General features: G+C 37.7%; 1 protein-coding gene across 1 annotated transcript; it reads right to left on the bottom strand.

Moving 5' to 3' along the window:
• Positions 1-7325: 7325 nt before the first annotated feature.
• Positions 7326-10749, bottom strand: LOC125479866 (TVP38/TMEM64 family membrane protein YtxB). The gene is made up of 4 exons (XM_048589986.1): positions 10194-10749; positions 9070-9306; positions 8754-8971; positions 7326-7865 (listed from the first exon to the last, which is right to left on the bottom strand). Exons 1-4 carry the CDS (start codon positions 10467-10469, stop codon positions 7685-7687), a joined length of 912 nt encoding a protein of 303 aa, XP_048445943.1. The 5' UTR covers positions 10470-10749; the 3' UTR covers positions 7326-7684.
• Positions 10750-11603: the final 854 nt, after the last annotated feature.

Raw genomic sequence — 11603 nt, 5'->3', positions numbered from 1 at the left:
TCGGGGCCCAAAACGGACAATATTGTGCTACGGTGGTGGAGCGGGCTCGAGAAGTGGTTCCCCCTGGACCGGGATGTGATAATTGTGCAAAAATATGACACTGGCACGCCCTCCCTTCCCCCACCCCAAATATAAAAAAAAAAACAAAAAAACAAAATAGACGTATGAAACAATTAAAGAAATTAAATTTTTTTAGCAAAATAAAAAAAAAATTGTTAAAAGAAATAAGACGCTAGGATGCGGCCTTTCTCTCATTCATGGAACTTAGGGATAGGAAAAACCCAGCAAAATTTTAATTTCAATTTTTTGCCGGGAATTGGATTTTTGTCCACGTGACAACATATGCTATTCTTAAGTTTTTGAAATGTTAGTTTGACATAACTTATTTCAAAATCTCTGCTTGAACCTTGCAAGGCTAATAGAAGCATGAATATGGAAGAAAAGCGTAAATTTATGTAGAAAAGTGAGGCAAAAAACTAAGGTAGTAAAAATGCGAATTTCACGATATTTGAGAATAGTGAAATAAGAAATATTGTTACTTCGTTTTGAAGTGCTTTTAAAATGGATGAAAGTTTTTTTGGTGGAAATGATTTTGGAATCAAATCATTAGAAAAAATGCAAGCGAATCCCGGATAAGCACTTAACTTAATAACATTTCTCTGAAAGTGATTTTAGTCATTTTAAAAGTACTTTCAAACGAGCTATTAATAAGTGTATAGAGAGAGATTCCAACTTGAAGGTGTACAGTAGAGTACATTTTTTATTTTTTAGTACAGTATACATTCGTTTGAGCTAATTTGACTACACCAAAATATGCGAAATACACACTGATATTACATCTGAAGTCCTAAGTTTGACTCTCTCAGTCTCCACTATAGCTTTATAAAACAAAGTATACATAATAAAGAATGCAACATTTGGCAATTCCGTTGGTGGTCCTAAATAGACCTATCATACTTTTACGAAATTTTTTTTTTTCTATTCTTTTTGCCCACTTAATTCCCTTCTCTATCTGCATCAAGGGACCCTTGAGCAAAAAGAAAAAAATGAAAATAAATACCCTGTGGTTGCACCACAGATTATTGAATTATTTGGTTGGTTAGCCTGGCAAGCACTGCATAGGATGGCTTGGTAGTTGTAAGTTTCACCTTCTTATCTCTCCGCACGAATTTGCTATACACATTTGTTGTGGCATTGCATGGAATCTTCTTTTTTATACAATTACTTATTTTATTTGGCACTTGGAACTTTTTTATATGTTTTGTTTTGTAGGATGGTAATGGGACAACAACTTGGAACAAATTCTGTGTTCTGAACCATACACTAGAGGGTTCAATAAAATAAGTAGTCCTCATACACATCGATTCATACAAGGAAAGAAAATTTTCTAACTGCAAATAAAATAGAAAAGTGCACCAATTTATATGAATCGACAAGTTAGATGCTAATGATACGCTAATTTTTCAATTTAGTGATTTAGCAAGTTAATAGCATTGCACAACGTTTGACGAATTTTGGGGTCTTCGGTCTTCCTAACGAGTTGCTTTAGTTTGAAGAACTTTTTTACTTTTAGGAATGTAATATATGTAAATCAAACACCATAATTATCTTCTTTTTTTTTTTTTTTTCTCTCAAAAAGCTCTACCTCTCTCAGCCGACCCTAAAAATTACTTCTTAGCTGCCGACCCTTCCTTTGCTAGGGTCGATGGCAGCCAAATCCTTCTAATTTTAGCCGTCTTCTCTCTTTCCCTAACCTTTCCCTCCTTTTCTTTACCTTGCTATTTTTATTTTCTGGGTTGTATTTGGTATGAGCTTCTATCTCAGTGTTCCCTAAGCTTTGTCTCAGTTTACCCTGAGCTTGTCTCAACTCTACCACTTTCCTTCGAAAATATCGTTCCTCACCGCATTTCCTCTAACATCTACCTTTGCTACTCAACTCCTTGGATGTTTCATTCATGGATCTTCTTTGGCGGCTCTCTTTTGTGGTTAGTAGTTATTTGGTAGGATTTCCATTGGACTTGCACTCCATATACTTTGTCTTTGATCTACTTAGGCGAAGACCTTTAGCTTCTAAAATTTACCCCCCCCCCCCCCAAAAAGAAGGTTAAGCTTCGCATTTACTCCCTCTTGCAATCCAATACTAAAAAAGAAGTAGGACTTAAAGCTAAGTCTTGGTGAACCCTATGTTTTGTCTTTGATCTAGGTAAGCGAATACCTTTAACTTCTAACACTTCCCCCCTGAGGTTAACCTTCACATTTACTCCGTCTTGCATTCCATTACTAAAACAAAAAAAAGGTAGGACTTAAAGCTAAGCCTTGGTGTAACCCTGAGGTTATGGAAAAGCTTTCAGTTTGTTCTTCATGAGTTCTTATTGCAGTCGTTGCTCCATCATACATATCCCTTATTTCTTGGATATATGCTACTCGTACTCCTTTCTTCTGTAGAATCCTCCAAAGAATTTCTCTTGCAACCCTATCATACAATTTTCCAAATCTATAAAGACCATGTGCAAATCCTTTTTCATATCTCTATATCATTCCATTGATCTTCGTAAGTGATAGATTGCCTCCATTGTCAAGTGCCCTGGCATGAACTCGAATTGATTATTAGACTTGTGTTTCTTGCCTCATTTTATGTTCAGTTACCCTTTCGCAAAGCTTCATTGTTGGCTCATTAACTTAATGCTCCTATAATCATGCAACTTTGTATGTTGCCCTTATTTTTGTAGATAGGCACCAAAGTGCTTTCTTGCCACTCAGGGCATCTTCTTTGTTTTCAAAATCTTATTGAAAAGGTTTGTAAGCCATGCTATACCCGTCTCTCCCAAGAACTTCCATGCTGCAATCGGCATATTGTTTGCTTTTCTTTGCTTCGTAGCTACAACCAGTTCCTCTTTCTTCATTCATAGGTAAACAGAGTAATTTGTACACTCTTCCGAGTAACTCAAGTCACCCAAAGAAGTGCATTCATTGAAGAAATTATGAAAATAAGCTCTCCATTTGTCTTTAACCACGTTCTCTGTGGCTAGAACCTTTCCATTCTCATCCTTGATAAACCTTACCTGGTGCAAGTCTCATCTTCCTTTCCCTGGCTAGCTAGTTTATAGATATTCAACTCTACTTCTTTGGTATCTAATATACATGTCATCAAAAGTCACTAGCTTTTCTCTAATAGCGTTCTTTGCTTCCGTCTCTGCTATCTTATAGTTGTCACAATTTTCATCGGTTCTATCCCTATATAAGGCTTTATTAAACTTAGTGAAGTGATATTTGGTCTTATGGGTATGTCAATGTGGTTAAATGTCAAATATGTGAAAGATGAAATGACAGTCCTGGTTGTTATACGACTTCATTAAGTAGTCTAGAATCTAGTAAACCATGCTCGTTGAGTTCTATTGAGTGATTCTAGAACTCTATGCTTTTTTTTGCTAAAATGTACCATGAGAAATGTTGGAATTTAACAAAGGATGAACTACGAATAGTTTGATCTCGTCTTAGGGCACGTAAACAGTAACTTAAGGGTTAGATGCAGCCATAAGATTTTTTTTTTTTTTTTTTCTTTCTTCCTCCTGTGGGTCGCTTCTTCTTCCTCCTGCATATGTGGGTCGTTGGGGAGGGGGAGGGGGGGTGGGGAAGGACAATTTTCTTCTTCTTCCTCCTGCATATGTGGGTCACTGGGGAAGGGGAGGGACATTTTTTCTTCTTCTTCTTGTAGATGTGGGTTTAAAATTTATTTTTTTTTTTGATTTCAGGTTTTTAAAAAAAAAATTATTTTATTTGCCATGTGGCAGACATTTGGCAGCCACGTCAGCATGTCTTCTTCTTCTTCTTCTTCTTCTTCTTCTTCTTCTTCTTGTAGATGTGGGTTTAAATTTTTTTTTTTTTTTTTTGAGAAAATTCAGGTTTTTAAAAAAAATTATTTTATTTGCCATGTGGCAGACATTTGGCAGCCACGTCAGCATGTAACAGATCAATTGATGGAAAATGTAACAGAGGTATTATTTTGAAATAAAATAGTACTTAAGGTATGAAAGTGAAATGTTTTAAAGATGTTGTAAGGAATTGAAATAGATGAAAGTGTAATTTACCCTTAAGTTAATTGAAGGTATGATTTGTATTTGGCACCAAAGAATCAGAATCTGCAACCAAAGTTGTCAAATTATGTTTAATGACTATTTTATTAACATTTCTGTGATAAATTAGGTTATAATTTATCCATTTTTGGCCAGCAGAACAAGATTAGCCATAAAGATGGATGAGTATTCTCTTTGGATCCTCTTTGTGAGAATCATGGAGAGCACTTCATAGTGTTCATTCATTGTACATCATGCGATCAGTTTTTGTGAGGTACTATTTCTATTCAATTTCAAATAAAAAAATTCAAAATGATTTCTGACTGTAGGATAACAGATGAACAGACATGATAAGGTGATTTCTGGGATCCTCACAAAAAGGATTCGGATAGGACCCTTGACACACCCCGACCGAGATCAGGGCGTGCTGGCCGTCACTCGGAGGTGACGTAACCATGTGCACGTGCGGAAGCTAAATAAAGTAATATTAAAGTACGAATAAATTAAAACCTAGCATACAAGGTACTAAGACAAATACTAGCGTACGTGAGACACTAAGTTCAGAGCAAGACTACAACAGTCCAAAGAGAATACTACGACAATAATACACCCGAAGGTGACCCTACATTGGTGAGTATCTGTCAGAAATGCCGGGACGCCCTCTGGGAAGACCACCGCAACTGCTAAGCAACTAGAACCTGGAGGGGCGCAAAACAAAAGCGTGAGTGGGCAAAAACAAAGCTCTTTGAAAACCATTTCATAAAAGACATTATAACCCCTCGCCGTAAAACCTGTATACTTCCCAGAAAATAAACGTATGTACGTATACATATATAAGCTATAACATGTTCCAAGGTATGCCAATCATACATAGTAATGCCACATCGAATTCTCATAATATAATGTAACGTTCAGGCACAACTCATATCAATAACATGTAATCTAGCAGCCGGGAGTCACCTAACGTGACCTGTACGGCTAAATCTAGAGCTCAAATCACAATCTCAATCACTAAACAACTGAACCTGACCACGATGTCGGAACCACCTAATGTGGTCTGTACGACAAGGACTGGGTGTGGCGTATATATATATACGCTAAAGTGCTACGATCACGTGAAGGCTGGGCGAATAATCGCGGGTCACCTACGAGTCGGAACCACCTAATGTGGTCTGTACGACAGGGCTGGGCACCTAGCTTTGGATCCAAGCTGAGCATAAGGTACGGTGAGGTGAACATCACGTGAAGGGCTGGGCCCTGCTCAGGGCGGGAGCACTCACACGGAGGGTGCAGGTTATGAGCTCATTAATCATCTCAAACTATAACTGAATGTAAATACGAATAACCTTTACCTGGTACTTACCTGTGCGTCCACAGCACCCAATACACATATATATAAATGCATGCCACTACTAATGCATGTAATGATGCATGAACGACAAACATATAATGCATGGCATAAAGCAATTAACCTTTCCTAACCAATTTCTGGGAATATAAACATATATAGGTATATACGGAAAACCAAAAGCCCACTCACTGATATGGGGAAGGGTCGTAGCCCCCCTGCCTCGAGTGAATACGCTCGTCCTCGGAGTACGTATCACCTATACGCGAAAAAGCTACGAAAACGTCAATTTAAACGCATATAACCAATTCCTTGTAATAATTTCTCATACATTGCTCAAATTGGACAAATGAATATACCAAATTGATCTACACAACCTCACGATCACAACCATAATTTTATAATAATTTTTGGACCACGCACGCGCCTGGAATAGCACGGACCCACGCGCCCCCACGCGCGGTCACGTGCACTGCACACCGACGGAATATTCCGTTGACTGACGGAATATTCCCTAACTGACGCCGTTAGTCCTGTTGGAATATTCCGTTAAAACTTAACGGAATATTCCCCTGTCCTCTCCGGCGAGCCGCCGCCGTCTGCGCCGCCGCCGGAAAACTGGAAATTTTTCAAACTTCGTTTTCTCACTCGTTTTTCAACCATTTTTCACGTTCTTTATACCAAAATGAAGCTTAGGACTAGTAGAATCACGTTAGACTACTTTTAAGGCCTAAAAATCAAGGAATCTCACCTGCAACAACGGTCTAAGTTCGGCCAACTTTGGAACTAAGCCTTCCCGACGTCCAAATTCACCCAACGAAGCATTCCCAAGCTCCTTAGAACCTCACCAACACATCTACAAGCTTAAAATGTCCAAAAACATGCTAGATTAAATTTGCATGAATAGTGCTCAAAACGGAGTTCGTCGAATCGACGTGAAAACGTAAGATTCCTCACCTGAAAATGGTACCACTGGACTCCTCTCCACTTCACGAGTTCGATGGTGTAATTTGTTTCTTGATTTGTGAAGGTTTGATTGTATGTGTGTGTGTGTCCGTGTGTGTTTGTTTTAAGAGAGAAGAAGAAAGAAATGGTAGAGGACTCGGGGAGGAAGAGAAGAGAGAGAGAGACAAAGAGACAGAAAAGAGGGAATCAGGGAAAAGAAAAGGGAAAGAAATGATGACAGGGTGTGTGTGTGTGTAACACGTGTCCACACTACCCGAAACGACCCTAAACGTACTTACAACGGACTAGGGGTAAAATGGTAATTTCGCACGTACGTTTTATACATTTTGGGACGGGATGTCACAACCCTATTCCACAAAAGATAACCTCTGGCATAATAAACTTTGCAACTTAAAGAAACTATTAAATATATTAAAATTTGCCACTTAGTACTACGGTCTAATATGTTCCACTTCACTTATAAATCAGAGGTCTTAGGTTCGATTATTGCCAAAAGCAAATTTGAACCACATTATTACTAGCCCATTGTGAGGCTTAACGCATTCCCTAACCCTTTTAGTATAGATAATATCGTTTGTTTAAATATATATATATATATATATTATATTAAAATTTAAAATTGTCATAACTCTGCATTGTAAGTACATTATACGTTGGAAATTTCAAGATTCCGACGTTGTTTTCTGTTCTTTTGGTTAAACAATCTTAACATAAATCAAATTAAGTACCACTAGCAAGTAACAAGCATCTTATGGTTTCATGTCTTTCTTTATTTGAAGGGAAAAAACGCATATCGAACCAGCTGACTCGTCTGACCATTCAATGAAATGATGCTACATCAGTAACTATTTACCAATTTATCGACACATCAACAGCTATGTAATCAAAGCATCAATGGTACACAGAGAGAGAGAGAGAGAGAGAGAGAGAGAGAAATCTAAATTAGTGTGCTAATGAGTAGTTCTTTATATACAGTCAAGAATCTTGCAAGAGTTCAGTTACAATCCTCGAAGCAACATTTCAATCATACAACAGATAGTTAAGGGCGAGAGCGTAAGAGCAAATCAACACTTGTTTTAAGAAAAAATGCCTGCCCTGTATAAGTGTCAAGCATGTTGAATTCATGTCAGGTCTGCTTCTCCTCCGTATCTTCCAAATTATTTATATTTTGCATCAGTTTGAAAACAATCACAACAACGGATGAAGCCGTATAATAAAATAACTTCATCCCCGCACCGTGTTTTTAGCCTGGCTTGTTTGGCAGATTAGCCCTGCAACCAAAACTAGAACTTGAACCTCATTGCAGCAGTGGCTCATCGTCATTTTGTAATTCCTTGAGCTGCCTTTTTGCATACGCCGTGAAGAAAATTGTGGCAGCCACAGTCAAAGAGAAGCCAACTACAGTGAAGATTATCTGTGGTGCTGAAAGACCGTGGCGCTCATGTGAAGCGTCTGCCAACGTCCGTATCAGGATCCCACTGCAAAGAAAATAGGTGGGGAAGTTTGCTGATAAGTCAAAGCACAATTGGTTGGTCCAAAATATAAACGGAGCAATTTTCATGAGAAAAGACAGGAAAATGGCTTAAGTACTTCAACTAATTATGTTTCACACTCCAGAAAGCAGACCAATATAACATGAAAATGGGAATGTCTCTTGCCTACCAACCAGATTGGAAGAATGGTATGAATAATTAAGGGAAAATAATAACAAACTGGTTAAAAACAATGCACCGAGACACCAGATAAGACGACTTTACAATTGATTGGAATGAGGCCACTACTACTTGGTATAAATGTTTAGGCATATTCTACTGCAGTAAGCAAGCTACACAGCAGCTCCCATAGCTACCATTACCAATATTCAGAAATTAATAGTGATGTGGCGTGAAGACACCAAGTGAAAGTGGTGCAGGAAACTACTAAAGAAGGCCAGGACAGCAACTGCAGCTTTCGACCTTCCAACCAAGTGATACTATATTGTTTAATTGGTTCAAAATCCCACATTTAAATGGAGGTTCACCAATGAAACATATTTGAAACAGTTTAGATTCTTTCTCACCTTAATACAGGATCGCACTTATATGCTTATATTTCTTAAAACTGCTAAATCAGTTCAACACACATTGAAGATCTCACTTTACAAAAACATTAATTTCCTGGACTAATGATTTGCAAACATAGAAAGAATTATACAAATAAAAACAATCCATGTTCCTCTGAACACATGATCCTTTCTTGTTGCCAATATACAAATATGTATATTTATTCCATAAGGTGGTGTTAAAAACTGCAACAGTCTAAAAATACAGACATAAAGATATGGCTGAACCTATGAGCGACAGAGAGGGAGAGTGGATTCAACATACGTGTAGATGGCGACAAATGTTTCTGGCACCATTCCCGCCAAGGACCCCAACAGGTAAGGAACATACTTGACATTTGTTGCCACAGCAGCATAATTATAGATAATATAAGGGAATGGAGAAATCCTGATTAATGTTACAGATCGAAACTGATGAAACCAGTTTCCTTCCCCAGCCGATCTTAAAATGGATGCTCTCTTCGGATATTTTTCTAACCATCCCTGCACATAACAAAATGTTAAATCATATTCAGTGTGTGCATGCAAACACACAGCATAAACCTGAAAGAAAAAACTACGTCAAACGGAACATTACGCACTTGAATTTTGTGATAGAAGAGAAAGCCAATGAAGAATGGAAGGGATACACCCACAGCTGCTGCTGATATGATTAGAAGAAATCCATAGCCATAACCAAAAGCCATACCAGCCACCCACATAGAAGGTGAAGATGGTAAAAGCACAGTGGGAAATAATGCCACAGAAGCAAAGACTAGAACCGCAAGCACTGGAGGACTGAATGTTCTCGTCTCCCAGTCAAGAATTGGAATAATCTCCTGTCAATGATTTCATCAATAGTCAGCCATAGTAAGAGAAATTGTATCAAAGCTAGTTGAAATAGGAAGAACAAAGAGTAAGCATTCATACAAACATTGGATTATAACACTTAATAACCACCGTGCTGTAGTCTTAATCTCCTATGTTTCTTCACCAAAGAAACAATTGTCTTGTGCAGACACCATGCAATGAATTAACGGCGACACGAAATTATTTACTAGTCTAAAATATTTGAAATCGGCTTAAATGGGAAACAGAACATTGACTATAGTGAGTGGGCTTCAGTACTTAATGTCACTACCACATAAATGACTACAGTCACCAACATTGCCAAAGTTACCGAAAATACAAGCTCCAAATTATAATCCCAAATGCAGCACATGATATTACCCATTTCATCAAAGCTTAATGCTTCACAGCAGTGTCTTACATGCCAGGAACATAGGAATTGCCACAAAAAGGAACAAGGCATTATCAAATTCACAAAAAAATTCCGAAAAAAGAAACGAAAACCATATAATCAAAGACAATGGCAGTAACAAAATCACTAGATGTGGGTTGATTTGTATATTATAGACCAACAAATTGATGAGTTCCAGTAAAAGAAACTCACACGTTCCTTCATTAACATGTAACACCATTGCAGAAAAGCTGATACCGAATACCGAAACACAATCAACCACGGCCTTACATACAAGTCATAAGGTAACAATTAAGCAAAACCCAAAACTAAAACACAGAAGAAAGACAACAACAACAAAGCCTTATCCCACTAAATGAGATTGACTATATGAATTCCCCTAGAACGCCACTGTCCTCAATTTTCTATCATGTCTTCCGTTAGATCAAAGTAAAAAAAAAAAAAAAAAAAAAGGGGAATGTTTACCTTATCCATGAAATAAGGTCCGACCCATTTTACAAAAACCCCAGCCAACAACCCCAAGCACATAACCAACAATACCAACCTAACCCAATACCAAAAAGACGCTAACTTTCTCAGAGACGCCGGCTCCGCCACCGCCTCAAACCCCTCCGCCGTCCCGCAACCGCCCCGATCACCATCCCCCAACTTAACATAGTCCCCTTTGTCGTCTTCGCCCCCAACTCTCAAAATCAGCTCCGGCACCACCTCTCCCCGATCCTTACAATCGTCATAGGACATCGAAAAACCCAAGAAATTTTATCAGGCCGCAGAAAACCCCAGTTGGTCCCCGTTTCCGTTCGAAATTGCGAAAGATTTGGGAAATTGATAGAGTGTGTGCCCAATGTGAATGTTTGGTGATGGATCAGAGAGCCCGCGTGTACATGAAGACTGGCAAATGCGCAGAGGCGATCGAATGTACCAATTGAAATCGAAAAGCACACGCAAACAAACTCCCAAACCCTAACAGCGGAAGGTGTTGATTTTTAGCATTATTAATTTGGGTAATGCTGAGAGAAACCCATTTTGCCGGTACTGTTTATTTTAATTAAAAATTATATTTTTACATTAGAAAGTTAATTTTGATACTATTAACTTTATACTTTATTTTGTTCTTATCATTAAAACTTAAAGTTTTCAAGTAATTTTCATTAGTTTTTCTTTTTGCACACTTTGGTTTGTAAATTTGTTTTTAAAAAATTTAGTTTCCTAGTATTACGATATTAATTGATTTTTTTCAATTAATTTGATCTGATGATCGAAAATTAGTAAAAATAGGTGAGAAGTACAAATGGGTGCATGGATAGTAATGTCCATAAGAATATATGACAAACAATTGAATACAGCGATATAGATATAGTAGTGTGCTATTCACACATCCCATTTTACTTTTCACACACCTCTTAATAATTTTTGTCCGTTAATCTTCTTCAATTCATCTGATTCGATGGTTGAAAATTAAAAAAGTGTGAGAAATAAAATGGGATGTGTGGATATAACATCCCTAGATATATTATATTATATTATATTATATGTAGATGTATTTACGAGATTGCCACCTGAAGAAATGGGAACATTTTGGTTGACTGACACACGTGGTGTAACGGTAGTATGTATAAGTAGGAAGAAGAGAATTTTCAATCTGCCGAAAACAGGATCTGGTACACCAATTATCATAATACAAGTAATTGGATACTTAAAACTTCCAAATATTTGTATTATGACACTTTATGTACTACGCTGTGTTATCAGCACACTAAAATATTTTCATAAGTGGGGCCACATGGGATCGAATGTTGGTTGTCGTTTCTTCATCACCACGGTAAGTCCAAGGCTGAATGACTTCGGTGAATCTTAAGTTCACTCGATTAGTAT

This window comes from the organism of the source record quoted next, unplaced genomic scaffold, assembly GCF_019419815.1.
Source record: "Pyrus x bretschneideri cultivar Hongxiangsu unplaced genomic scaffold, Pyrus_bretschneideri_v1 Contig3, whole genome shotgun sequence".
Classification (NCBI taxonomy): Eukaryota; Viridiplantae; Streptophyta; class Magnoliopsida; order Rosales; family Rosaceae; genus Pyrus; species Pyrus x bretschneideri.
This window is presented reverse-complemented; position numbering and strand designations above follow the sequence as displayed.